Genomic DNA, 24996 nt, shown 5'->3' on the forward strand with positions numbered 1-24996 from the left:
GGCATTTTCACAGTTTTCACAGCTAGACGGCATTAGTTCATGTGTGCCCTATAGATAACATTGTGCTCACGCATGTGGAGTTACCTAGGAGTCAGCAATGATTGGCTAAAATGCATGTCTGCCAAAAGAACTAAAATAAGAGGGCAGTCTGTAGAGGCTTAGATACAAGGTAATCTCAGAGGTAAAAAGTGTATTAATTAAACAGTCAGCCAGATTACGAGTTTGGCGTTATGAGTAAAAAAGCATCGTTATGGCCCATAACAATGCTTTTTCACTACTGCTGGTATTACGAGTCTTGTCAGAATAGCTGTACCGCACACTTTTTTGGCCGTCACGCAACGTCAGTACCTCACTTTAAAAAAAGTCCTTTTTCAATGGGACTTCCATAGCGCCGGCATTACGAGTTTTGCGGTGAGTCCAAAAAGTGAGCGGTACAGCCTAAAATGTCAAGATCTGTAATGCCATCTAAAGTCAGTAGTTATGAGTTTTACGTTACAAAGCTGTACCATAAAACTCATAACTAAACGGTCACAAAGTACACTAACACCTATAAACTACCTATTAACCCCTAAACTGAGGCCCTCCCGCATCGCAAACACTAAAATAAAATTAGTAACCCCTAATCTGCTGCTCTGGACATCGCCGCCACTTAAAAATGTATTAACCCCTATTCCGCCGCTTCCCGCCATAGTCGCCACTATAATAAAATTATTAACCCCTATACCGCCGCCCTCCCACATCAAAAACACTATTTAAATATTATTAACCCCTAATCTACCGTCCGCCCACTCTGCCGCTATAATAATAATAATTATTATTATTATCAGGTATTTGTAGAGCTCCAACAGATTCCGCAGCGCTAATAAACCTATTAACACCTAACCCTAACGTAACCCTAACCCTAACACCCCCTAGCTTAAATATAATTAAAATAAATCTAAATAAAACCTAATAAATTAATAACTAATTCCTATTTAAAACTAAATACAAACTTACCTGTAAAATAAACCCTAAGCTAGCTACAATATAACTAATAGTTACATTGTATCTATCTTAGGTTTTATTTTTATTTCACAGATAAGTTTGTATTCATTTTAACTAGGTAGACTAGTTAGTAAATAGTTATTAAATACAAAACTCACCTGTGAAATAAAACATAAGCTGCCTTACACTAAAACCTAACATTACAATAAAATTAAATAAATTAAATTAATAAAATAAAATTATCTAAAGTACAAAAAATAATAAACACTAAATTACACAAAATAAAAAAAAGAAATTATCAAAAATAAAAACGAATTACTCCTAATCTAATAGCCCTATCAAAATAAAAAAGCCCCCCAAAATAAAAAAAAAACCTAGCCTACACTAAACTGCCAATGTCCCTTAAAAGGACATTTTGCAAGGCATTGCCCCAAAGAAATCAGCTCTTTTACCTGTAAAACCCACCACCCACACAACCAAACCCCCCAAATAAAATCCTATCTAAATAAACCTAAGCTCCCCATTGCCCTGAAAAGGGCATTTGGATTGGGCATTGTCCTTAAAAGGGCATTTAGCTCTTTTACATTGCCCAAAACCCTAAGATAAAAATAAAACCCACCCAATAAACCCTTAAAAAAAGCTAACACTAACCCCCGACGATCCACTTACAGTATTGGAAGACCGGACATCCATCCTCATCCAGGCGGCAGAAGTCCTCATCGAAGCCGGCAGAAGTCTTCATCCAGGCGGGTCCATCTTCAAGATATCCAGCGGAAAAAATCCTATTGGCTGTTGCAATCAGCCAATAGGATTGAGCTTGCATTCTATTGGCTGATTGGAATAGCCAATACAATGCAAGCTCAATCCTATTTCCTGATTGTACCAGCCAATAGGATGAAAGCTCAATCCTATTGGCTGATTGCAACAGCCGATAGAATTTTTTCCCCCTTAATTCCTATTGGCTGAATTCTATTAGCCAATCGGACTGTAAGGGACACCATCTTGGATGACATAATTTAAAGGGAAACTTCATTCTTCAACAGCCATCGGAAGAAGAGGATGTTCCGCGCCGGATGTCTTGAAGATGGACCCGCGCCGGATAGATGAAGATAGAAGATGCCGTCTGGATGAAGATTTCTGCCCGTTTGGATGAAGAATTCTGCCGGCTTCGATGAGGACTTCTGCCCGCTTGGATGAAGACTTCTGCTGGCTTCGATGAGGACTTCTGCCGTTTGGATGAGGATGGATGTCCAGTTTTCAAAAACTGTAAGTGGATCGTCGGGGGTTAGTGTTAGTTTTTTTTAAGGGTTTATTGGGTGGGTTTTATTTTTAGCTTAGAGTTGTGGGCAATGTAAAAGAGCTAAATGCCCTTTTAAGGGCAATGCCCATCCAAATGCCCTTTTCAGGGCAAATTAGAAGCTTAGGTTTATTTAGATAGGATTTTATTTGGGGGGTTTGGTTGTGTGGGTGGTGGGTTTTACTGTTGGGGGTTGTTTGTATTTTTTTTTTACAGGTAAAAGAGCTGATTTCTTTGGGGCAATGCCCAGTAAAAGGCCCTTTTAAGGGCCATTGGCAGTTTAGTGTAGGCTAGGTTTTTTTTTATTGGGGGGGGGGGGCTTTTTTATTTTGATAGGGCTATTAGATTAGGAGTAATTCATTTTTATTTTTGATAATTCTTTTTTTATTTTGTGTAATTTAGTGTTTATTATTTTTTGTACTTTAGATAATTGTATTTTGTTAGTTTAATTTATTTAATTTTATTGTAATGTTAGGTTTTAGTGTAAGGCAGGCTAGGTTTTATTTTACAGGTAAATTTGTATTTATTTTAACTAGATAGCTAGTAAATAGTTAATAACTATTTACTAACTAGTCTACTTAGTTAAAATAAATACAAACTTACCTGTGAAATAAAAATAAAACCTAAGATCGATACTATTAGTTATACTGTAGCTAGCTTAGGGTTTATTTTACAGGTAAGTTAGTATTTATTTTTAAATAGGAATTATTTCGTTATTAATAGTAAGTTTTATTTAGAATTATATGAATTATGTTAAAGTTAGGGGGGTTAGGGTTACATTAGGGTTAGGGTTATGTTAGGGGTTAATATTTTTATTTAGTGTTAGTGATGTGGGAGGCCAGAGGTTTAGGGGTTAATAACTTTAGTATAGTGGCTGTGGTGACATTGGGGGCAGCAGATTAGGGGTAAATAAGTGTAGGTAGGTGGCGGCGATATAGGGGGCAGCAGATTAGAAGTTAATAAGTGTAATGTAGGTGTCGGCGATGTAGGGGGCAGCAGATTAGGGGTTAATAAGTGTAGGTAGGTGGCGGTGACATAGGGGGCGGCAAATTAGGGGTTAATAAGAGTAGGTAGGTGGCGGCAACATTAGGGACAGCAGATTAGGGGTTAATAAGTGTAATGTAGGTGTCGGCGATGTAGGGGGTGGCAGATTAGGGGTGTTTAGACTCAGGGTTTATGTTAGGGTGTTAGGATTAAACATAAATTTTTTTTTTCCTCATAGACATCAATGGGGCTGCGTTACGGAGCTTTCCGCTGCTTTATTTTAGGTGTTCGGCTTTTTTTTAGCTGGCTCTCCCCATTGATGTCTATGGGGAAATCATGCACGAGCATGTCAAAACACTGCTTGTATTTGGGTGAAGCATGGAGCTCAACGCAACCATATCGCCCTCACAAGCCAGTTTTTTGTAAACCTGTAATAGCAGCGCTATGAAAGGTGAGCGGTGAAAATAACTTGCAAGTTATTAGCGAGCCAGCCATAATGCAAAACTCGTAGACTGTCTCTTTAAATGGATACTGAACCCACATTTTTTTCTTTCATGATTCCGATAGAGCATGCAATTTTAAGCAACTTTCTGATTTACTTTTTTCAAATAAAGATAGCAAGAGAACACATTTTTTTAATAATATGAGTAAATTAAAAAGTTGCTTAAAATTGCATGCTCTACCTGAATCAAGAAAGAAAGACATTTGGGTTCAGTGTCCCTTTAAATGTTTTTGTGTATTTAACTAGACTTATAATATCATATATATAATTCAAGTGTTTTTACTAATTCAGGGGTGGCTTTTCTAATGGACTGGAATGTCTTAGAAAATCCCTGCTTTTTTTTAGTTTTCTTTCTGCCTTTTTGGAGTATAGCAGCATGGGCTGTATCTGCACTGCAGCCTAAAATCCTGACTCATGCTAGTATTATTTACTACTGTTGTGCATCCCCTGGCCTCCATCCAGTCTCTCTCTCTAGTCGATTTTGCCCTAAAGATTGCCTAAAGATTCAGGCCAAAATATATCTCTCTCAAGGGGATATCCTCACCAAAGATTGGAGATTCCTTATAGTAACAGAATTGTAAAGATGTTTTCCTGCATTATCTAATCCTATATCATGTTTCCCATTCCAGTGTCAGTTACATGTTACATTATTGGCATGTTTTAAGGTTTTAGACTTATTACAGGGGCTTCTTGGGGTAAAGGGTTTCAGTCTCTATAACCATATATCTGTGCATTTTTTGAATTTTCATTTTGCAATGGAGGTTTTATCAACCTAAGTATTTTATGCTTGGCTTACATTGTTGTGTAAATCTTCTTTTGTTGCTCTAGTAGGATATTTTGTTCCCTGAACATATGCTCCCATTTATTTCTTCATTCAGGAGTGGTATTATACAAAGTAAGAAGATAAAACGTGCGCACTATCATTGCTACCATATTGCTGTAGCAGTTCAAACAGATCAGACCGCATTCTTAAACACTTTCTGGAGTCATTCCAATTGCTATAGTGCATCTGTATTTACTTATTTGCTGATTATTTGCTGATTAAGATAAAGTTGGATGGTTCAGATATTGCTGATGTGTCTATGTAGTAGTCTTAACATTGAAAGAGTTTCTTAGGGGGTTAAACAGGTGTGTATGGTCTGCAGGTTAAAGGGACAGTATATACCAAATTTCAAATAACTGCATGTAATTGGCACTACTATAAAGAAGAAAATGCACAGATAGTGATATACAAATCCTGTTGAAAACCTTTTAAAATGTACTTATAAGCTCCCATTTTAGCATAAAGTTAGATTGGGACACCCACTGAAAGGGGCTGGGGAAACAGGAACAGGCAGACACTCCCCTCCCCCCTTTCCCTGAATATGAAAAGACAGATTACACAACCAGGAATCTGTAGACATCAGTATACATCTAAAACTTTGGGGCTTGGTTAGGAGTCTGAAAATCAGCACAATGTTATTTAAAAATAAGCAAAACTATATATTGTTATATAAATACAATTTATATATCTCAGACTATATAAATAGATCATCTACAAAATATTTATGCAAAGAAAAATCTAGTGTACAATGTCCCTGTAAGTTTTACTGGGAAGAGACAACATAAGTGATATACTACTGGTACTGTAGGCTAATATCTTTTTCAGATGGATTGTGATGCTCCTCCTATCATTAGCTTGAAAGAGAAACACCATTTCACGTTTTTCATTTATCAAAATTCCAGTTTTGATCTTGCTTATCAAGCCATTGTTTATACTTTGCAAATTATAGAACCTAATTTGTTTAATTGGTTCTGGTTGGAAGCATTTGCTTATATGAGAATTGGGTGCCTCCTCACTCTCATAGTTCCTGGTGATAAAAGCTTAAAAGGACGTTCTGGTCACAATTTAAATGCACATAGATGAATTAAATATTTAAATAGAAACATATTTACAATATAAATGTATTGGCAAAATGCTTCTAGTAAAAGTTAGGGCTATTTTAGTGTTAGTATTTTTCTCTACACGTGCATGTGAAGCATAGCTGGATATTCTCAGTGCACCAGCATTTTAAATACTGTGGTTGTTCAGAGTTCCAGTGGGGCTTGTATCATATCAGCAATTAACAAATTGTGTCATTACCAGACGGTGCAAGCACCTTAGACTCTATGAGCAACTGCTGTGTTTAAATTGCTTGTGCACGGCGCATACTTAAATACACTTTTGAAACAGCTATAGCTTTCATTAGAAGCATTATTGCTAATAAATGTATATTACAAAAATGGTTCTGAAACACATCCATGTGGATTCCAATTTTGGCTGGAATGTCCCTTTAAGTATAGGGCTTCCTTCCCTTACTCTGATTCCCCAAGAGATTTAAACCTGGTTACTCAGGTAGGAGCTGTTCTTCTTCTGAAATCTTTTCTTCTCTTTCACTTTTTTAGAAGCAGGTAAGGTAAAGATTATGAGGCAAATTCAAAGTGCGAGTGGACATTATACGATGTAGCGTATCATGTCCGCTGCACATCGATAAATGCCGACAGCATACGCTATCGGCATTTATCATTGCACCAGCAGTTCTTGTGAACTGCTGGTGCAATGCCGCCCCTGCAGATTTGCGGCCAATTGGCCGTTAGCAGGGGGAGTCAATCAACCCGATCGTATTCGATCGGGTTGATTTCTGTCCACGGCCTCAAAGCAGGCGGACAAGTTATCAAGTCTGAAGGCTTGCCGGAAACAAGAGGCATACGGAGCTTGATAAATATGCCCCTGTGAGTTTATTTTATACCCAGATCAGACTAGAAGATTTATAAAATGTTGCTGAAGACAGTGATTCTAAATCTGTACATCTCTGATTCTAATCTGTGCAGTTTTTTCAGGAGAATTTGGGAAGCCCATTGTGATACAGTATGATGAAAGTTACTGGCTTCACTAAGGCATCTGTACATTTGATTAGTTTTGCATTAGACATTTGCAAATTGACTGAAATATAGGGTCGTATATTAAAGGATCCTTCTGTTATACAGTTTGTAGTTTATTGAAAAAAAAAAAGAGGATTTCTGAACCTTAAGGCTTTGACACACTGGAAACGATCGTGTCGCATCTCTTCTAAAGTTCAAATATTTCAACTCTGAGTGCTCAGCTCCACGACCTGACGCAGCTGAGTGCGCAGAGATGAAAAGGCAGGACACACTGGGCGCGCTCAGCTGCATCATCACGCTGCACGCCGCTCTCAGTGTGTCAGAACCTTTAAGGCTGTGACACACTGCAAGAGATGTGCACCACGTTGCATCGCTTTGGAAGTTAAAATATTTCAACTCTGACTACTCAGCTATGCGACCTGATGCTGCTGAGCACGCAGAGGTGAAAAGGCTGCTGCGCCACTCTCAGTGTGTCACAGCCTTTAGAGTCGTAAGTCCATTAGGAGTCCAATCTGCCAAAAAAAATTACTGGATCAAACGACCTTGAGGTCTCTTTTTTATTCTTATAGAATGTTAAGAACATGGCTGTGCATATATTTTTTCTAGTAAAAAGAATAACTAGATGTGTACCCACCTCCCCTGGTTTAAATAAGAGATAATTAATCTGGTGACACCTAAAGCTTAATACTTGTTTGCATGGGTTAACTGATGGAGGGGAAACCAACTACATTAAAATGTCTAACTCCTGCTTTCTCAGTTTTTCCAGTGTAAGATATCTTTTTACTCTAATAGTCTGGCAATCTTCCCTGGTTTGAAAGTTATTGGTTATGTTTTCAAGCATCCCATTCTCTGTGGGATTTTGAATGTTTATGCAGATTTATGTCTATGAGTTTTAACCAATACAAAGCTGCCAGAAATAGTTTGTCTTCTGTATATTAATTTTAATATTGTTTATTAGTTATTCTAGCCTAATCCCATGGACAACAAGGAAATGCAGGCTTGATGTAGTCTGAGAGGTTATTAAGAATATCAAGCTTATTTAGTTAATTGGATATGTTCCTTCAGTCTTATGGCGCAAAAGCTCAAGAAAAAAATGCCCATTCATTACTCTGATGAGCTTGTTCTATTAAATCTATGAGCAAAGCAGCAACCTGATTTTCCCTGCATGCATACTACAGTTTGCCAACTGAATGTTTGCTTTTTGAAACAATATCAGTCAGGATGTTCTTCCAGGCAGCTCCTTCTCAAAAAGGAAAAATTTTTGTTTCCATTTGTGGCTTCAAATTAGTTGCTTTAGTACCAACTCATGTGTCTCATATTTAGTCTGTACCTTGAGTCATTATTGTGGATAATTTTTGTATCACTTTCAAAATATGTCCTAATTTATTTGTTAAGTAAAGCTGACAGCAAACTTACATTATATATAGAGGAATGGAGATGCCCTGAAGACATTTGGGTAGGGTTATTTAGCTTATGGTGGACAAAAGAGTAATAGCAGTAATTCACTACACATGCAACAATACTGAAAAACAGTATGTAAATTATTAAGTGCGGATGATGCAGAAACAGATAATAACATTTCCAAGCTAAAAGCACAAAGGATACCATGTTATCACACAATCTCATGGAAAGTGGAAGGTATATGGGAATGGGATTTAAATGCTGTTTGTAAACAGGCAAATATGTATGTTCTAACTGATTACTGCACTATTTGTAATGGAATGCTGCTATAATTCTTTTGCCCGCCATAAACTAAATGAATATATGGGCTTTATCCAAGGTTTGTAGCACTAATCAAACCATACCATATTAGGGAGATACACAAGCAAGAAGCAGGTCACCTATGACAAGTTTCTTTAGACTCATATACTGATTTCAAACAAAACTATACTATTTTGATGAGATCTACAATAAAGAAATGGGTTGTCTATGAATGGTTTCTTCGGACTTGGATATTCTACCCCATGCAATGTTTGTCTATAAAGAACTTTGTCTTAAGATTTCTTGGAATCAAAGGGTGATCACATATGAACTTATTTGCATGTCCGGCCGTGTTCTTTGAAATTAACTCAATAACTTTGTATCTTTTGAGTTTTAGTTGGAAATAGGTTTTATAAAAAAAGTTCCACATGAGAATTTAGGATTCATGCATTGAATTTCAATTATGAACTGTGTGTAGTGGAGGTTTTTTTTATAACTCTTTTTTGTTTTTTGGTACTAAAGAGTTAATACATGATACATTTTAATTAGCATGCCATGTCCACTTTCTTTTAACCAGTTTTATTTATGCAAACAAGCAAATAAATATCATATTCCATTACTGCATTATATAACCATTAAGATCTTAGATTTCCTTAACTTTTGCACAATTATGTCTTCTCTGCAGTAGACAAAGCGATAGTCTGTCGTCTATTGAAAATGCTGTGAAATACAATCCAATGTATGAGAGTGATACCACAGGCTATAGTCATTACTACAAGAGGTATCCCCAAATGTCATCGACTAGCTCTACCAGCCCAGAGACCTCTGCAGACTTTAGTAGTGAAGAAATCAGACACATTTATGAAAACAGTGAACTTACCAAGGAGGTAAGATGTTATTTATACAAAAATACATTACTGGTCAAAGATTTAAGAACACCTCAGTTTTTCTAGTTTTTATTGAAATTTAAGCAGTTTAAGTCCAACAAATGACTTGAAAAATGACAAAGGTAAGTGGTAAGGTAATGGTAAAAAGGTTAGCCCCATGTATTTTGCAAGGGCTTTCCCAGTGTAAACTAAAAACCATACTAAACTTTTTTTTGCTATAAATCAAAACATTTTCTACCATACAGCTTCCACTGGTTACCAAGGTGTTCAACCATCCTTAAAGAGTCAAAGGAATATTCATTAATATAAATTAAAGGAAACACTTGTCAATCAGCCATGAGAACTAGTAAAATATTAATTCTAAGATATTAGCCATATTTCCTTTCCCCTATTTAGTATAACCTGACATTGATAAACACTATGTGGCAAAAAGTATGTAGAAACCTACTCCTTACATCATATGAGCTTGTTTAACATCCCATTCCTAAACTACAGGCAGTAATATGGAGTAAGCCCCCCATTTGTGGCTATAATAGCTACAACTTTTTTAGGAAGGCTTTTCACAAGAGTGTGTCTGTGGGGATTTGGGCCCATTCAGCCAAAAGAGGCCAGGCACTGATTTTTTAAGGTCTTGCTTGCAATCAGTGTTCCAATTAATCCCAAAGGTGTTCCGTTGGGTTGAGGTCAGAGTTCTGTGCAGGCCACTTGGGTTCCTCCACACCAAACTCGTCAAACCATGTCTTCATTTACCTCTCTTTGTGCACAGTGGCAAGTCATGCTGAAACAGGAAATGGCCTTCCAAAAACTGTTACCACAAATTTGTCTTTGTGTCCTGTAGCATTAATATTACCCTTCACTGGAACTAAATGGCCTAGCAAAACACCTAAAAAACATCCGCAATTCACCATTACAGTAGGCACTATGCATACCAGTAGGTAGCTTTCTCCTGGCATTCATGACACCCCATCAGACTGCAGATAGTGAAGTGTGATTCATCACTCCAGAGAACATTTTTTCACTGTTCCAAAGTCCAGTAGTGGTGTGTTTTATAGCACTCTAGCTGACACTTGGCATTGTGCATGCTTATGTGAGGCTTGTATACAGCTGCTATGCCATTCCATAAAGCACCTGACACACAGTTTGTATGTGCTGATGTTTCTTTCAGAGGCAGTTTGAAACTCTGTAGTGAATGATGCAACAGATAATAGGCCAATTTGTATGTGCTTTGCTTTTTCAGCACTCAGTGGCCTTACTCTGTGAGTTTGTGTGGGCTACCACTTCATGACTGAGCTGTTGGTGCTCCAAGATGCATTCACTTCATAATAATAAACTAACTTTGGCAAAGGTGGCTTCCTATGACAGTGCCATGTTTAAAGTCACTGAGCTCTTCAGTACGACCCATTGTACTGCCTATGTATTCCTATGGGGATTTCATGGCTATGTGCTGGATTGTATGTATCTGTTAGCAATGGGTTAGATATGGGTGTGGCTGAAACACCGGAACTCACTAATTAGTAGGGGTGTCCACATACTTTTAGCCATATATAAACAATATTCTATGATAGCATGAAAGAAATGGAAGATCCAAGCAACACTGAGTACCTACATACAGCTCACTGAAGAGATTATTTCCATGATGTAGTTTGAAAGTTTTTACCTTTGAAATACATGATAAAAAATGTTTAGTTTATAAAGAAAACTTCATTTATATTCATGTTTGTGTCTCAAAATATATATGATTTATGATAAATTCTTACACATTGTAAAGTGAAGTTTGTTGAATAAAGTATTTATAAACGCAATACCTCACTGATTTTATCCAGATCATTAAATACTGCAGCTGAATGTATTAGCAAAGCTGTTTAATGTAGTATAAAGACATTTGTCTACAGGGGGATGCTTTTATTTTAATCAATGGTAATTTAGGGTAGAGTAAAAAATAATTTATTTACACAAACAAGAAACTTCTTCTTGTGTGGAACAGTTGTGAGTTTATTGTGGTACTAGGGGGTGCAATGCATCTCCAAATGCACATGTGTGCAGTCTTTCAATTTTTTTCACCACCTTTGTTAGTTTTCCCAATTAGCCCCCCAAATATTAAGTACTAGAATCGCCACTGATGTGGAGCATATGGTTAAGCAATGTTATATTTATTCTACAAAGTATTACTTGGGATTACTAATTATTTTTTGTTTTTGTTTTTAGGAAATTCAGGATCGAATACGAATAATAGAATTGTATGCTAAAGATAGACAGTTTGCTGAATTTGTAAGACACCATCAAATGTAAGTTACTATGTGTAACAGTGTATGGGAATGCTTTCTATTTACAGCTTTACAATAAATGTTATTCATAGCTTAAATAGCTGACATTATGCAGAGATCCAACATAAATCTCCCTAAATAACATTATAACTGCTTTAAAGCAAGATAGTACAAGTACCATAGTCTAAATAATGCAATTAAAGGGACATAATACTCATATGCTAAATCACTTGAAACTGATGAAGTATAACTATAAAAAGCTGACAGGAAAATATCACCTGAGCATCTCTATGTAAAAAAGGAAGATATGTTACCTCACAACTTCCTCAGCTCAGCAGAGTAAGTTCTGTGTAAAAAGTTATACTCAGCTGCTGAAAAAAATAAAACAATGAAGAAATGAACAGCAGCCAATCAGCATCAACAGCGCTGAGGTCATGAACTCTTTTACTGTGATCTCATGAGATTTTACTTAACTCTCATGAGATTTCATTGTAAATTTCCTTAAGCTGAATAGGGAAATTAGATGAGAGTGCATGTAAGCTCCCTCCTTCCACTGTCCCGGGACAGACATACTGATTTGCTGCTTAGAAGTACTTTACAATGGGATGTGGCTACTGATAAACTTTTGAGGCAAAATATCTTTCTTTTTTACCTAGAGATGTTCAGGTGATATTTTCTAGTCAGCTTTTTACAGCTATACTGCATCACTTTTAAGTGTTTAAACATTTGGGTATTATGGCCCTTTAATTCACTGTATTTTTTTTTTTTTTAAAGAGCTGAAGGCCCCACTTCTCAGGTGCTTTTCTCTGGCCTCCAATAGCATACTTCTGGGAATTATGACTGTGATAGCTTTGGATTGACTGAAGAATTGCCACATAAATTCATAGAAGTGCATATTTAGATGTAAAGAACTTACCTTCATTTTTGTAAGCACTTTACTTAGGCTCATAGAACATAATCCTCTTTTTAAGCCATACTAATGTGATATTGAACATTTTATGTTTCTTTGTCCTATTTTAATTCATAATTTAGTTGAATGCAAAGAATAGATACACATCTAAAATTTGATACACAATTATATCATGTCCGTATTAGTAGCATAATCAGATTTATTTGATTCTTTATTCATCATAATAACTGAAGCATTAGGGAAACAATTCAAAGCACATAGAGCCATAAGAGACCTAAATACTAAGGTAAACACTATTAAATTACATTTTGATTTAAGAAAAGTATTGTCTTCTACATCTAATTATTTCAGCTTGTCATCTTGTAAGAGTACATTTATTAAAAAGTTGATTACCACCCTTACCACATTATGTATAATTGATTTGTTAAAATATTTATTTTTAAATTTTCTTATTTTTCCCTCCTTTTATGATACTGCAGGGACATAAATGCACAGCAGTCAATTTCAAACTTGACTTGAAGCAATGTAAAAAAATTATAATTGTTTTTCTGATAATTGATATTGTGCAAGAAAGTCGCTGCTAATGCAGTGATAGGACAAGGTTTCCTATTTTTACTCAAGTGCATGCTTTTGATAAAGTATTGAGCGACAACACTGGTACTTGAGCATGCGCAGGAGGAAAATGTGCATGCATGTAACCTTCTATCATATTGGTACACTGTCAGAAAAAATGTGCAAAAATTGTACCTTTAGGGGTACAACAGCTTGTCACTGGGACAGTACCCTCAAAGGTACACCTGCTATACCCTTTAAATGGGTACAAATTGGTACCCTTGCAGATTGTACCTTTCAAAGGCAAATATGTACCTTTGGTGACTAGATTGGACCTCAGTCCTATGGTACCATATTGTACCCTTAAAAAATTGTGCAAATCTGGCCTTTTAAGGGTACTGCCCCAGTGACAAGCCCTTTGTACCTCATGATGGCAAATTTGTACTCAACACAGTATATTACAAATGCTGATCCATTAAATTTATCATATAACATTCATATTTGCATTCGATGTGTACTTTTTCAGGCAGTATTACAATAGCCACACTGCAGCTTTAAAAAAAAGTTTGTATACTTTACTGTAGCCATGTAGCAATTTCAAAGACTGCTACAGAACCACCTGAAAAAGCAAGGCTAAACAACCAGTTCCAAAATGAACTGCTCAATGTGTTTTATATCACTCTGTACTAGACTCTAAAAACACCCCATTTAATTTAGGGTGACATGCTACATAAAACATAAATATATAGAAAACATATAGAAAACAACATAATAATAAAATATAACTCTAACGAAAAGAAGGGGGATTCGGGGGAGGGATAAACGATAAAACTCACAACCATACATTGAATTGTCACTCTATGCAAAATATATGCAAATGAGTCTATTTCCCTAGTACACATTTTGATGATGAACCTGCTACCAATAGATGGAGCTGTGTTACACATGTCAAGGAACTTTCAACCAACAGATGGCGCTATGGCATGTCACACACAATGTCCATGTATGTGACTGGGGAACGGTTACAATTTTTTTTTTTTAAATGGTTCTTTTTTTCTTTGCAATTTTAGTTAATACATTTGCTTTATGTTTAAGAGTTAACATCTTGATGCTCTAAATATAAACATTAAAATGTTAAGTGCTTGTTTGCCATTTAGAACCAGCAACACAGTATCATTGAATATATGGGTTATTAAAGGGACAGTCTAGTCAAAATTAAACTTTCATGACTCAGATAGGGCATGGAAATTTAAAGAACTTTCCAATTGACTTTTATCACTAAATTTTCTTTGTTCCCTTGGTGGTATTTTTGAAAAGCTAAACCTAGGTAGGCTCAAACTGATTTCTAAACCTTTGAAAACCTTTCATGTGTGTCACATAGATTAAAAAAAAATGCTCACTCCCATGTAGTCATTTAGGAGTCTACACTGATTGGCTAAACTGCATGCCTGTCAAAAGCACTGAGATAAGGGGGCAGTTTGCAGAGGCTTAGATACAAGGTAATCACAGAGGTACAAAGTATATTAATATAACTGTGTTGCTTATGCAAAACCGGGGAATGGGTAATAAAGGGATTATCTATCTTTTATGCACTTCTTGCATATTACCAACAACAAATGAACATAATTATTTTGCTGTACAACATGTATGTTGCATTCATTTTTGGTGACTGCCAGTTATGTGCATATGAATAATTGAGCTGTACAAATGATATGGACTTGTAGGGTTTGGCAGCCTTGATCCACCCACCCCCCTCAACTTTTTGGTCACACAAGTGATTGTACCTTTTTGGGGGATTAAATGGTACAGACATGGACCCTTTGACAGTTAGAAACATGTTTGTACCTTATTTACCCCTAAATGGTACATATTAGTTCCTTAAGGTGTAATTATGAAACATTGAGGGTACAACCACAGCAGTTGTACCCTAAGTGTTCACAAACAGACCCCAACTGTACCCCTTTTTCTGACAGTGTAGCAATTAATGTGCAGGATAAAAGTAATTGAAAAAGTTGTGGAATATTTTACAAGTTTATATTAATTTTTCCCAGCAAAATATTGAATAATATAGTAGTTCCCAAATGTGTTCTTATTGAGGGCCAGATTACAAGTGGAGAGTTAATTAATGCTCCCGATCGAGCTTTAACTGTGATAGAAGTTGGCTTGTTGGGTTGTGCTCATAAAGTTCAAAGTACACTGTTTTTGCTTGTGCGCTAACATGACGAGCGTAAAAAGCTTAACTTAGAATATTCCCCCCATTTAAGTTAATTGAGCAAGTGGGAAAAAACTATTTCTACATATATCTGATGTATTTTGGTACAATATATATCTATACCTATATATATATATATATATATATATATATATATATATATATATATATAATTATATATAGGTAAAGATATATACAAATATATATAGGAATATCTATTTAGAAATACTAGTAATCTGGAAAGTAGTACTATATAAAATATTTGTCCTTTTTTAAAATAGCAAAATATGAAATTGTACAGCTTGGATTAGTTGTATTGCTTAAAGTGACAAAGATTTTGTATTGTCATTTTTAGCTTTACCTCTCAATAGTGTTTTGAAAGGTATTTATATGTCAAAGCCAAAATGTAAGAGGAGATCAAAACAAGATGAAAAATGATTATAAGGTGTAGCTCTAATATTTAGAGATTTGTGAAAGAAATTATATGTATGATATCTTATAAGACAATACTAAGTAAAACTATGAAAATGGTATTTGCAACATAGTATATATTTTGCAATTTCTCATACATTTTATTAGTTGGTATAACAAGTCATGGGGAACACATTCAGATAATTTTTTTTACAGTGAACTGTCCCTTTAAAGGGACACTAAACCCAAAAAAATTTCTTTCAGAATTCAGGTAGAGAATACAATTGTAAACAACATTCCAATTTACTTTCATCTAATTTGCTTTATTCTTTCGGGGGTCCATGTACTAAGAAGCGGGCAGACAGCTTCTCAACTTGCAAAGCTATCCGCCCACCTTCGCTACATACGGGCAGCGGATAGTCCGCTGGCTCATATGTATCATTACACACTCATCCCAGTGTGTAATGCCTACCCCTTCATTTGCGCGACCAATCACGCGGCTGAAGGGGCTGTCAATCACCGAGAGTAAGCGAGCTCTCAGTGATTTTCCCTTGCCGCCTCAGAAGTGGGGTAGGGTGTAAGAAGCAGAGGTCTAATGACCGCTGCTTCTTACATTGCGGGATGCAGGCTCGCATATGCAAACCTGCCCCACAAGGGTTCCGGAGAAGCTTTCGCTGCTTCGTACATGGAGCCCTAGATATCCTTTGTTGGAGAAATAGCAATGCACATGGGTGAGCCAATCACACAAGGTATCTATGTGCAGCCACCAATCAGCAGCTACTGAGCCTATCTAGCAAAGAATATCAATATGATGAAGCAAATTAGATATAGAAGTAAATTGGAAAGTTTTTTAAAATTGCATTCTCTTTCATGTTCCTTTAATGTAAAAAGCCTTTTGATGTGTCAGAAGCTATTTGAATATGTCATTAAAAAAATCCAGAAAACAAATCTTGGAATAGTTTGATTATTTGGTAAAGGGTGTATACACAACGTCTGTTTTTTTAATTCTTTCCAACAACTGAAATAATCCTTTGGAATGCTTATGCATTATGTTTTAATATGTATATCTGATTCTTAAACAGGTCGGTGGATAATGAAAGAAAAACAAACACAAGTTAATTATTCTGATATGCCTGGAAGAGATATAGGTGAATACTCCTGACCAATTTTATCTGCATTAATTATGGAAAATATTTCATCATTCTTTATACCCCTTATAAAATAAGTTGAATTTAAATAAAGATGTCAATCCACAATGCTTTGACCTTTCCCCTGCTTGCAACAAAAAAGTTTGGTGAGGTTGGTTAAACTCGGCCATGTCATATTGGCCAAAAGTCTAGCGATCCTAAAATATCTGAGCTGTCAACAAAAAAAAAAAACTTTAAATACAGGCCAACTAAAAGGAACCAAGTTAACCAAACTCTCAGTAGACTTGCATTCATGTCATTTTCATTGGTATTAAAGCATTGTTCAGGTTAAAATGATTTTTTCTGTATTTGTATTTTTTACAATTGAGCTCATTTGTAGGCTAAAAAGCATTGTTGTGTCTTTTTCTTATATCTATATTTCTAAGCCTCTTCAATAGCAAATGCTCTTTGGGGTATACATTTTTTTAAATACCCTAACAACAATATGTAAAACATGTTTTATTTAAAAACACATATATTTATTTTAACATCTACTATTCCTGACTGCACATGCATCAAAGCTATACATCAACAATATACAGAGGGGAAAAATAGATTTCATACTTTATGTTTTGAATGACTTATTTGAGCTGGCATTTTCCATAATGGAATATTTTATATGTAATTTTTCATTGTGGTTAACTTTAACTGATACGTCACTGTTATATATTATTTACCTTTCTGACTCTGCACCAGGGCATTTGTTTTAAAAATAGGCATTGGTATATCCCTTGTTTAAAGCCTTTAATCTTCTAGTCTGTAACTTTGCAAGGGTACATTTACATTTTTTCAGGCAGATATAGAGGTTTGAAGATAGTTTCTGTATAGGCAGATATATACAGAAGTGCACTGTAACAAAGTGTAAGAAAGAGGCATTAAACAAGCATAAAAACAGATTTCAAGTCAAGAGTACAGTAAAAAAAAGACAAGATATGGAGATTTGGAGAGAAACTGAGAGGCAAAAACAGCTCAAGAGGAAATTACTGGAAGGAACAGAATAGACTATGAAACAGCTTAAAGCACTGCAGAGAGAAAACCGTTGCATATAAAATGGCTGCCTCCATGGACGAGTTTTAATTATGATTTCAGAAAAAAAATGGTGAACAAAACACACACAAAAAAAACCTTGATGTTTGTATTGTAATTTAATATAAACAATTAATAAATTACCAGATAATTTTTGGTTAGCATAAACCATGTATACTTTAGTCTTGTGGCTAATAATGTACTTGGTAAATGTTCTGTTTAAAACTACATTTTAACTCCTCTAAAGTGCTCTTTTGGTGAGGTTGTCTAAGTCTAATCAGTACTGTATGGTGCCTCAAAGAAATTTATAAAGGTACATTTTAGCTCTGTATTTCTCACTATGCCAGTTTCTGGATGTGAAAGAGACACAATCAGTGGCGTCACTAGGGGGGGGGGGGGGGCGGGCCGCACATGGGAGACACCCTCCAGGGGGTGACACCAAAAAAAAAATTTTTTTTTTTATTAGAGGCTGGCATTTGTGAACATTAGTGGGACTGGGGAAGTTGTAGACACACAATTTTTTTGCCCCTTGAGTAAGTGCTGCAATTTCAACAAATAGTTTTCCCAGCTGCTTTTGCTTGTTTGTACTTTGCTCCTCCCCTGCCCAATTTCACTATGAATGTTGTGGGTGTGCCGTGGGGCTTGCAAAGTTGCAATGCTAGCCTAAACCTGCCTGCCTATCTGTGCTCACTGATCAGTGACATGCGGCCCAGGGCTGTGCACTGACAGACTTGGAACAGAGTCAGAGAGCAGAATTTTCATAGTTTGTGCGCCTAAACCTTTTCTTCAGTGATTTATTTTAGAGTGCTCTGTTTATCTTTCATTTGATGCTCTGCTGAGCCAGGGAGCAGCTCTAGGCATGAGCTTTATAATTAATGCAGTGCAGTTTACATATTTTGTATGTGTGTGTCTGAGTTTTTGTGTGTCTCAGTGTTTTTGTGTGTGTGTCTGAGTGTGTTTCCGAGTGTTTGTGTGTGCATCTGAGTATGTTTTTAAGTGTGTCTGATTGTTTGTATGTGTGTTTGCCTTTGTTTTTGTGTGTGTCTGCTTTCTGGTGGGGTGACACCATGACTTACCGCACCGGGTGACACCAACCCTAGTGACGCCACTGGACACAATTACATTACAATATAATGCTCCAAAAAAGTCCCCCAAAGATTTAGCAACATTTATTTTCATGCCGGTGATCATCAGGTAATGATAGTCAGGTCTTAAGAGAGAAATTAGATTTCCCAAAATATATTTTTCTACCCATTAAAAAAAAAATCAGTTTTACTGAATTGGTATCCTATGATTATAATGTTTAATCTTAAATCCATATATTTCAACATATACATTTTCTTCAAGATTAGTAATGGTGAAGGTCCTATTGGGGCTATGATTAATGGTGTAAAGCCACACTACAGTATTATTTATTGTTTTTTATTTTATTTTATAGGAATATTTGTTCAGCAGAAGATGAAAGGAAGGAGAATAATAATCTATGGAAACATCGCATTTGCCATTACAATAGAATAGATGAAATTCAGGTCACCTTACTATGTTTTAAGGTGAAGTGTGGGTGTAATATTTTTTAGATGATTTATAAATATATTGAGATATTAGCAAGATTACAATAAATTAAAATATTGTGTGAAAATGGTAAGCGTTTTGAAAGTTAAATAATAGTATAGGCTAAACAAGATTAAGAAAAACAAAGTATGAATCATTGATGTAAAAGATGCAAAACTATTTTATAACTTCATTGTCTGAATTACATTCACTTTTGTAAATGTTATATATTTTACATTGATTTTGTCTTCTTTTATTACAAATACACTGGATTATCTGAATGCTTTTATAAAATATATACAGATGTACAAAATATGGCTGTCTAAATGTTTTTATTGTTGTCATATTGTGTGTGCTGCCAAAATACACATTGAACTGGGCAGATAATGTCACTGCTATCAATAATTCTATGTTGTTGGTATATGCCGCAATATATTTAAATATTAAATATGTCATTTCTCATTATTCAGATGATTAAAATATTGTATGTATTACATTTTTAATAGACAGTTGGCTTTGATGTGCTTATATATGTCTGCATTTCTCTCATAATCCTGTGGTGTTATATTTATAACTGTCTCATGGAATAGGAAGAATCTCTGTTGCCTTTTGACACCGCTACACTTTCTATATATTGCTCACTGCTGACTTCAGTTCTGCTCTTATTTCGTTAGATTACAACTGGCACTCACACTATTTTTCTGATTGCAAGCTAACTGCTCTCAAAGTAAACATGTATAATGGCCACAATAGCGCTTGTATTACAAGTTGAAAGTTAAAAAGTTCGCTCGTGAGCAAAAGAACGAGGCGTGCTAACCTCAAGACTTTGGATACTGCGCTAACTTCTCCCCTTAGACTTCTATGGTGCGCGCTAATGCTATAACCAGACATCATGTTAGACCAACTGTGCTAAACCCAAAGTGATTTAGCGATATTTTACATTCCTTTATTCTTCACATAGGAGAAAATGTTCTTTTTAAAAAATAAATAAATATATATATATATATATATAATTACTTTTTTTATTATAAAATATATATGTGGGCTAGATTACAAGTGGTGCTCTAGATTACAAGTTAGTACGTGTGAGATATAAGAATATCACATGTGCATTAACTTGTGCTTGTATTACAAGTTGAAAGTAAACAAGAATGCAAGAGCGCAATTGCATTTTATGCTCGTTGTGTTAGCACGACTGAAAACATTGGGTACAGACTGAGTTAAAAAAAGTTGCACCAAACACAACATAAATACATGTAATATTACAGATACACTCATATAAACCCTATCTTATAAAAACTATTCACATAAATATTAATAAAAAATAATGTTCAAAGGTATATGGCCATGTATTCAACCGATCCCTTACTACTGGTTCATTTCCATCATCCTTCAAACATGCAAAGGTCACCCCCATCCTCAAAAAACCCTCCCTCGACCCCAATTCTCCTGCAAACTACCGCCCCATATCACTACTTCCGCTAGCTTCTAAAGTCCTGGAAAAACTAGTTTTCGATCGCCTAACACACTTCCTATCCTCCAACTCATTGCTTGACCCCCTGCAATCTGGCTTCTGTCCACAACACTCAACTGAGACTGCCCTCACCAAGGTTACTAACGATCTTCTTTCTGCTAAAAACAATGGCCGCTATTTTATACTTATCTTACTTGACCTGTCTGCTGCCTTTGACACTGTTGACCATCCCCTCCTCCTACGGACTCTCAGCTCCCTTGGGCTCTGTGACATTGCCCTCTCCTGGATCCACTCTTATCTCTCTAATAGGTCCTTTTCTGTCTCATTTGCTGGCGACTCATCCTCTCCATTGCCTCTGTCTGTTGGAGTACCTCAAGGCTCTGTTCTAGGCCCTCTACTCTTCTCTATTTATACTTCCTCACTGGGTAAACTTATCAGTAGCTATGGCTTCAACTATCACCTCTATGCTGATGATACTCAGATCTACCTATCCACCCTTGCACTCTCTCCATCTGTCCTTTCCCACATCAGTGACTGCTTATCTGGCATTTCTTCCTGGATGGCCTCTCACCACCTAAAAATCAACATGTCCAAGACTGAGCTTCTTCTAATCCCCCCAACTAATTCTACTCCAGTTTCTAACTTTACTATCACTGTCGGTGACACCACTATCTCCCCATCATCCCAAGTCCGCTGCCTAGGGATTACACTCGACTCCAATCTGTCCTTCATACCCCACATCCAATCGCTCTCTTCATCCTGTCGCAACCACCTACGCAATATCTCCAAAATCCGTCCTTTTCTGAGTGCTGAAACTACTAAACAGCTAATCCATTCCCTAGTAATTTCCCAGATTGACTACTCTAACAACCTACTAACTGGCCTTACTCTCTCCCACCTCTCCCCCCTTCAATCCATCCTAAATGCCTCTGCTAGGCTAATTCACCTCTTCAGATGCTCTGTATCTGCCGCACCCCTCTGTGAGTCCCTTCACTGGCTCCCCATTCACAGCAGAATTAAATTCAAAATTCTCACTCTTACCTACAAAGCCCTTACCAATGCAGCCCCCCCATACCTGTCCTCACTCATCAACAAATATACTCCAGCCCATCCCCTAAGATCCAACAACAATCTACTCCTTGCCTCTTCTACCATCAACTCCTCTAATGCTAGACTACAGGACTTCTCTTGTGCGGCACCAACCCTCTGGAACGCACTTCCTTGAGCTGTCAGACTTTCTCCAAACCTCTCCTCCTTTAAACGCTCCCTAAAGACCTTCTTGTTCAGGGAAGCCTATCATCAAATCAGTAACTAATGAATTCCACTTGCCTAATAGTTGCCCTCATATAACTTCACACTAACATCATTCCCTCCTTTGCAGTCCCCACCTCCTGTTTCTCACCCTCCTACCCATTTAGATTGTAAGTTCCCACGGGAACAGGGCTCCCAATTCCTCCTGTATCAGTTTGTTAAATTTGGTCTTGTGTCTCATATTGTACTGTCCTTTTATCTTTGTTACCTATGAACAGCGCTGCGGAATCTGTTGGCACTTTATAAATAAAGAATAATAATAATAATGTATTTGACTGCAAAGGGCTATAATACACACACACACACACACACATACAGTATATATAAAGGACATAGCCAATGCCAACTCTGATAAGATAGAAATAGGGCACATGTCGAAGTAATAACTGGTAGGCAACAATTAGTCAAAGCTGTTGAGATGTCAAGTGCTTTAAGGGTAAGTACTCTCTTACAGACTGGGTTCTTTTGAATAACAAACTGCAAGCCTCTCCACAAAAATAAGTTCCCAGAAGCTGTCCGAGGTAATTCAGAACTGAGAGCATGCATGACATCCAAGTAAGTAGCTAGTGGTGAGATACCATTCTGCAAACCAGAGACAGTGCTTGAGAGAGTCAGTAAGCTATCCCCAGTGTTTTCTAGGACAGTCCATTCACCCGGAGAGTGATATGGTGACAATATCCTCCATTTAGGTGAGTGGCCTCAGGTTTCTTCCATACAGTGAACTGCAAAGGAGGTAAATAGCAGATGTGGGGGGAAGGGCAGTAACTTTCGAAGCTGTTGGTGTAGGTCATGCTGTTAATATCATCAAAGGAGATGTTGCCAGGATGTTACTTTTAAATTGTTGTCTGAAACCAACTAGAAGGCTTCTAAATGCTCCAACTCTGCAAATGAAGGCCCCCTCCATGTCAGTCACTTCTGGTAGAATTAGTGGAGTTTGAATAAGTATAAAGGGCAGTAAGGCAGTTTTTGATCCATGTAGCTGCTTACCCTGTTTACTGGGGGGGGGGGGGGTGTTGAGAACGTTTCAAGGATGACCAAGAGGCCTTCAATGGACTGGATTAATAGGGCTAGCAGGGCTTATAAAACCTACATCAATCGGTTCAGGAAAGAATTCTTAAAAAGATAGTGTATGTAAAATGTGAAGATGTAAGTAAACAGCAACGTTTGCTTAGCCCTCAATTTTGCTGCTGCCCGGACACACCACCAGAAATATATATTTAATAAAAATTGCATTTTTATATGTGAAGAACATAAGAATGTAAAATATGCATAATGGTTAGTTTTTCGCGCTTTAGGTCTAACTTAGCATAGGGTTAGCTCTCATGAAAACATACGCCTAGATTTAGAGTTTTGCGTTAGAAGGGGTGCGTTAGCTACGCGTGTTTTTTTTCACCCGCACCTTTTAAACAACGCTGGTATTTAGAGTTCTCAGAAGGGCTGCGTTAGGCTCTAAAAAGGGAGCGTACAGGCATATTTACCGCCACTGCAACTCTCAATACCAGCGTTGCTTACGGACGCGACCATCTTCAAAAACGTGCTCATGCACGATTCCCCCATAGGAAACAATGGGGCAGTTTGAGCTGGAAAAAAACCTAACACCTGCAAAAAAGCAGCGTTCAGCTCCTAACGCAGACCCATTGTTTCCTATGGGGAAACACTTCCTAAGTCTGCACCTAACACCCTAACATGTACCCTGAGTCTAAACACCCCTAACCTTACACTTATTAACCCCTAATCTGCCGCCCCCGCTATCGCTGACCCCTGCATATTATTTTTAACCCCTAATCTGCCGTCCCGTACACCGCCGTAACCTACGTTATCCCTATGTACCCCTAATCTGCTGCCCCGAACACCACCGACCCCTATATTATATTTATTAACCCCTAATCTGCCGCCCCCAACATCGCCGCCACCTACCTACAATTATTAACCCCTAATCTGCCGACCGGACCTCACCGCTACTATAATAAATGTATTAACCTCTAATCCGCCTCACTCCCGACTCAAAAACCCTATAATAAATAGTATTAACCCCCTAATCTGCCCTCCCTAACATTGCCGACACCTAACTTCAAGTATTAACCCCTAATCTGCCGACCGGACCTCGCCGCTACTCTAATAAATGTATTAACCCCTAAAGCTAAGTCTAACCCTAACACTAACACCCCCCTAAGTTAAATATAATTTAAATCTAACAAAATAAAATAAATCTTATTAAATAAATTAATCCTATTTAAAGCTAAATACTTACCTGTAAAATAAATCCTAACCTAAGTTACAATTAAACCTAAGACTACACTATCAATAAATTAATTAATTAAATAAACTATCTACAATTATCTACAATTAAATCAACTAAACTAAATTACAAAAACAAACAAACACTAAATTACAAAAAATAAAAAAAGATTACAAGAATTTTAAACTAATTACACCTACTCTAAGCCCCCTAAAAAAATAACAAAGCCCCCATAATAAAAAAATGCCCTACCCTATTCTAAAATAAATTTTTTACAGCTCTTTTACCTTACTAGCCCTTAAAAGGGCCTTTTGCGGGACGTGCCCCAAAGAAAACAGCTCTTTTGCCTGTAAAAAAACATACAATACCCCCCAACATTACAACCCACCACCCACATACCCCTAATATAACCCAAACCCCCCTTAAATAAACCTAACACTAAGCTCCTGAAGATCTTCCTATCTTATCTTCACCACGCCGGGTATCACCAATCCGTCCAGAAGAGGGTCCGAAGTCTTCATCCTATCCGGCAAGTAGAGGTCCAGAAGAGGGTCCGAAGTCTTCATCCTATCCGGCAAGAAGAGGGCATCTGGACCGGTAGAC

At 36.8% G+C, this 24996-nt stretch overlaps 1 protein-coding gene across 1 annotated transcript in view; it reads left to right on the top strand.

The window, feature by feature from the left end:
* The window catches only part of IMPG2 (interphotoreceptor matrix proteoglycan 2), a 116632-nt gene extending 97345 nt beyond the window's left edge, over positions 1-19287 (top strand). Inside the window, exons 17-20 of the mRNA XM_053705435.1 lie at positions 9055-9256; positions 11462-11541; positions 16688-16753; positions 19257-19287. Of these exons, the coding sequence (XP_053561410.1) occupies positions 9055-9256; positions 11462-11541; positions 16688-16724 (319 nt within the window). The 3' untranslated portion in view covers positions 16725-16753; positions 19257-19287. The remainder of the gene's footprint in view (positions 1-9054; positions 9257-11461; positions 11542-16687; positions 16754-19256) is intronic.
* The last annotated feature ends 5709 nt before the right edge of the window (positions 19288-24996 follow it).

Source organism: Bombina bombina, chromosome 3 (assembly GCF_027579735.1).
Source record: "Bombina bombina isolate aBomBom1 chromosome 3, aBomBom1.pri, whole genome shotgun sequence".
NCBI classification, from domain to species: Eukaryota; Metazoa; Chordata; class Amphibia; order Anura; family Bombinatoridae; genus Bombina; species Bombina bombina.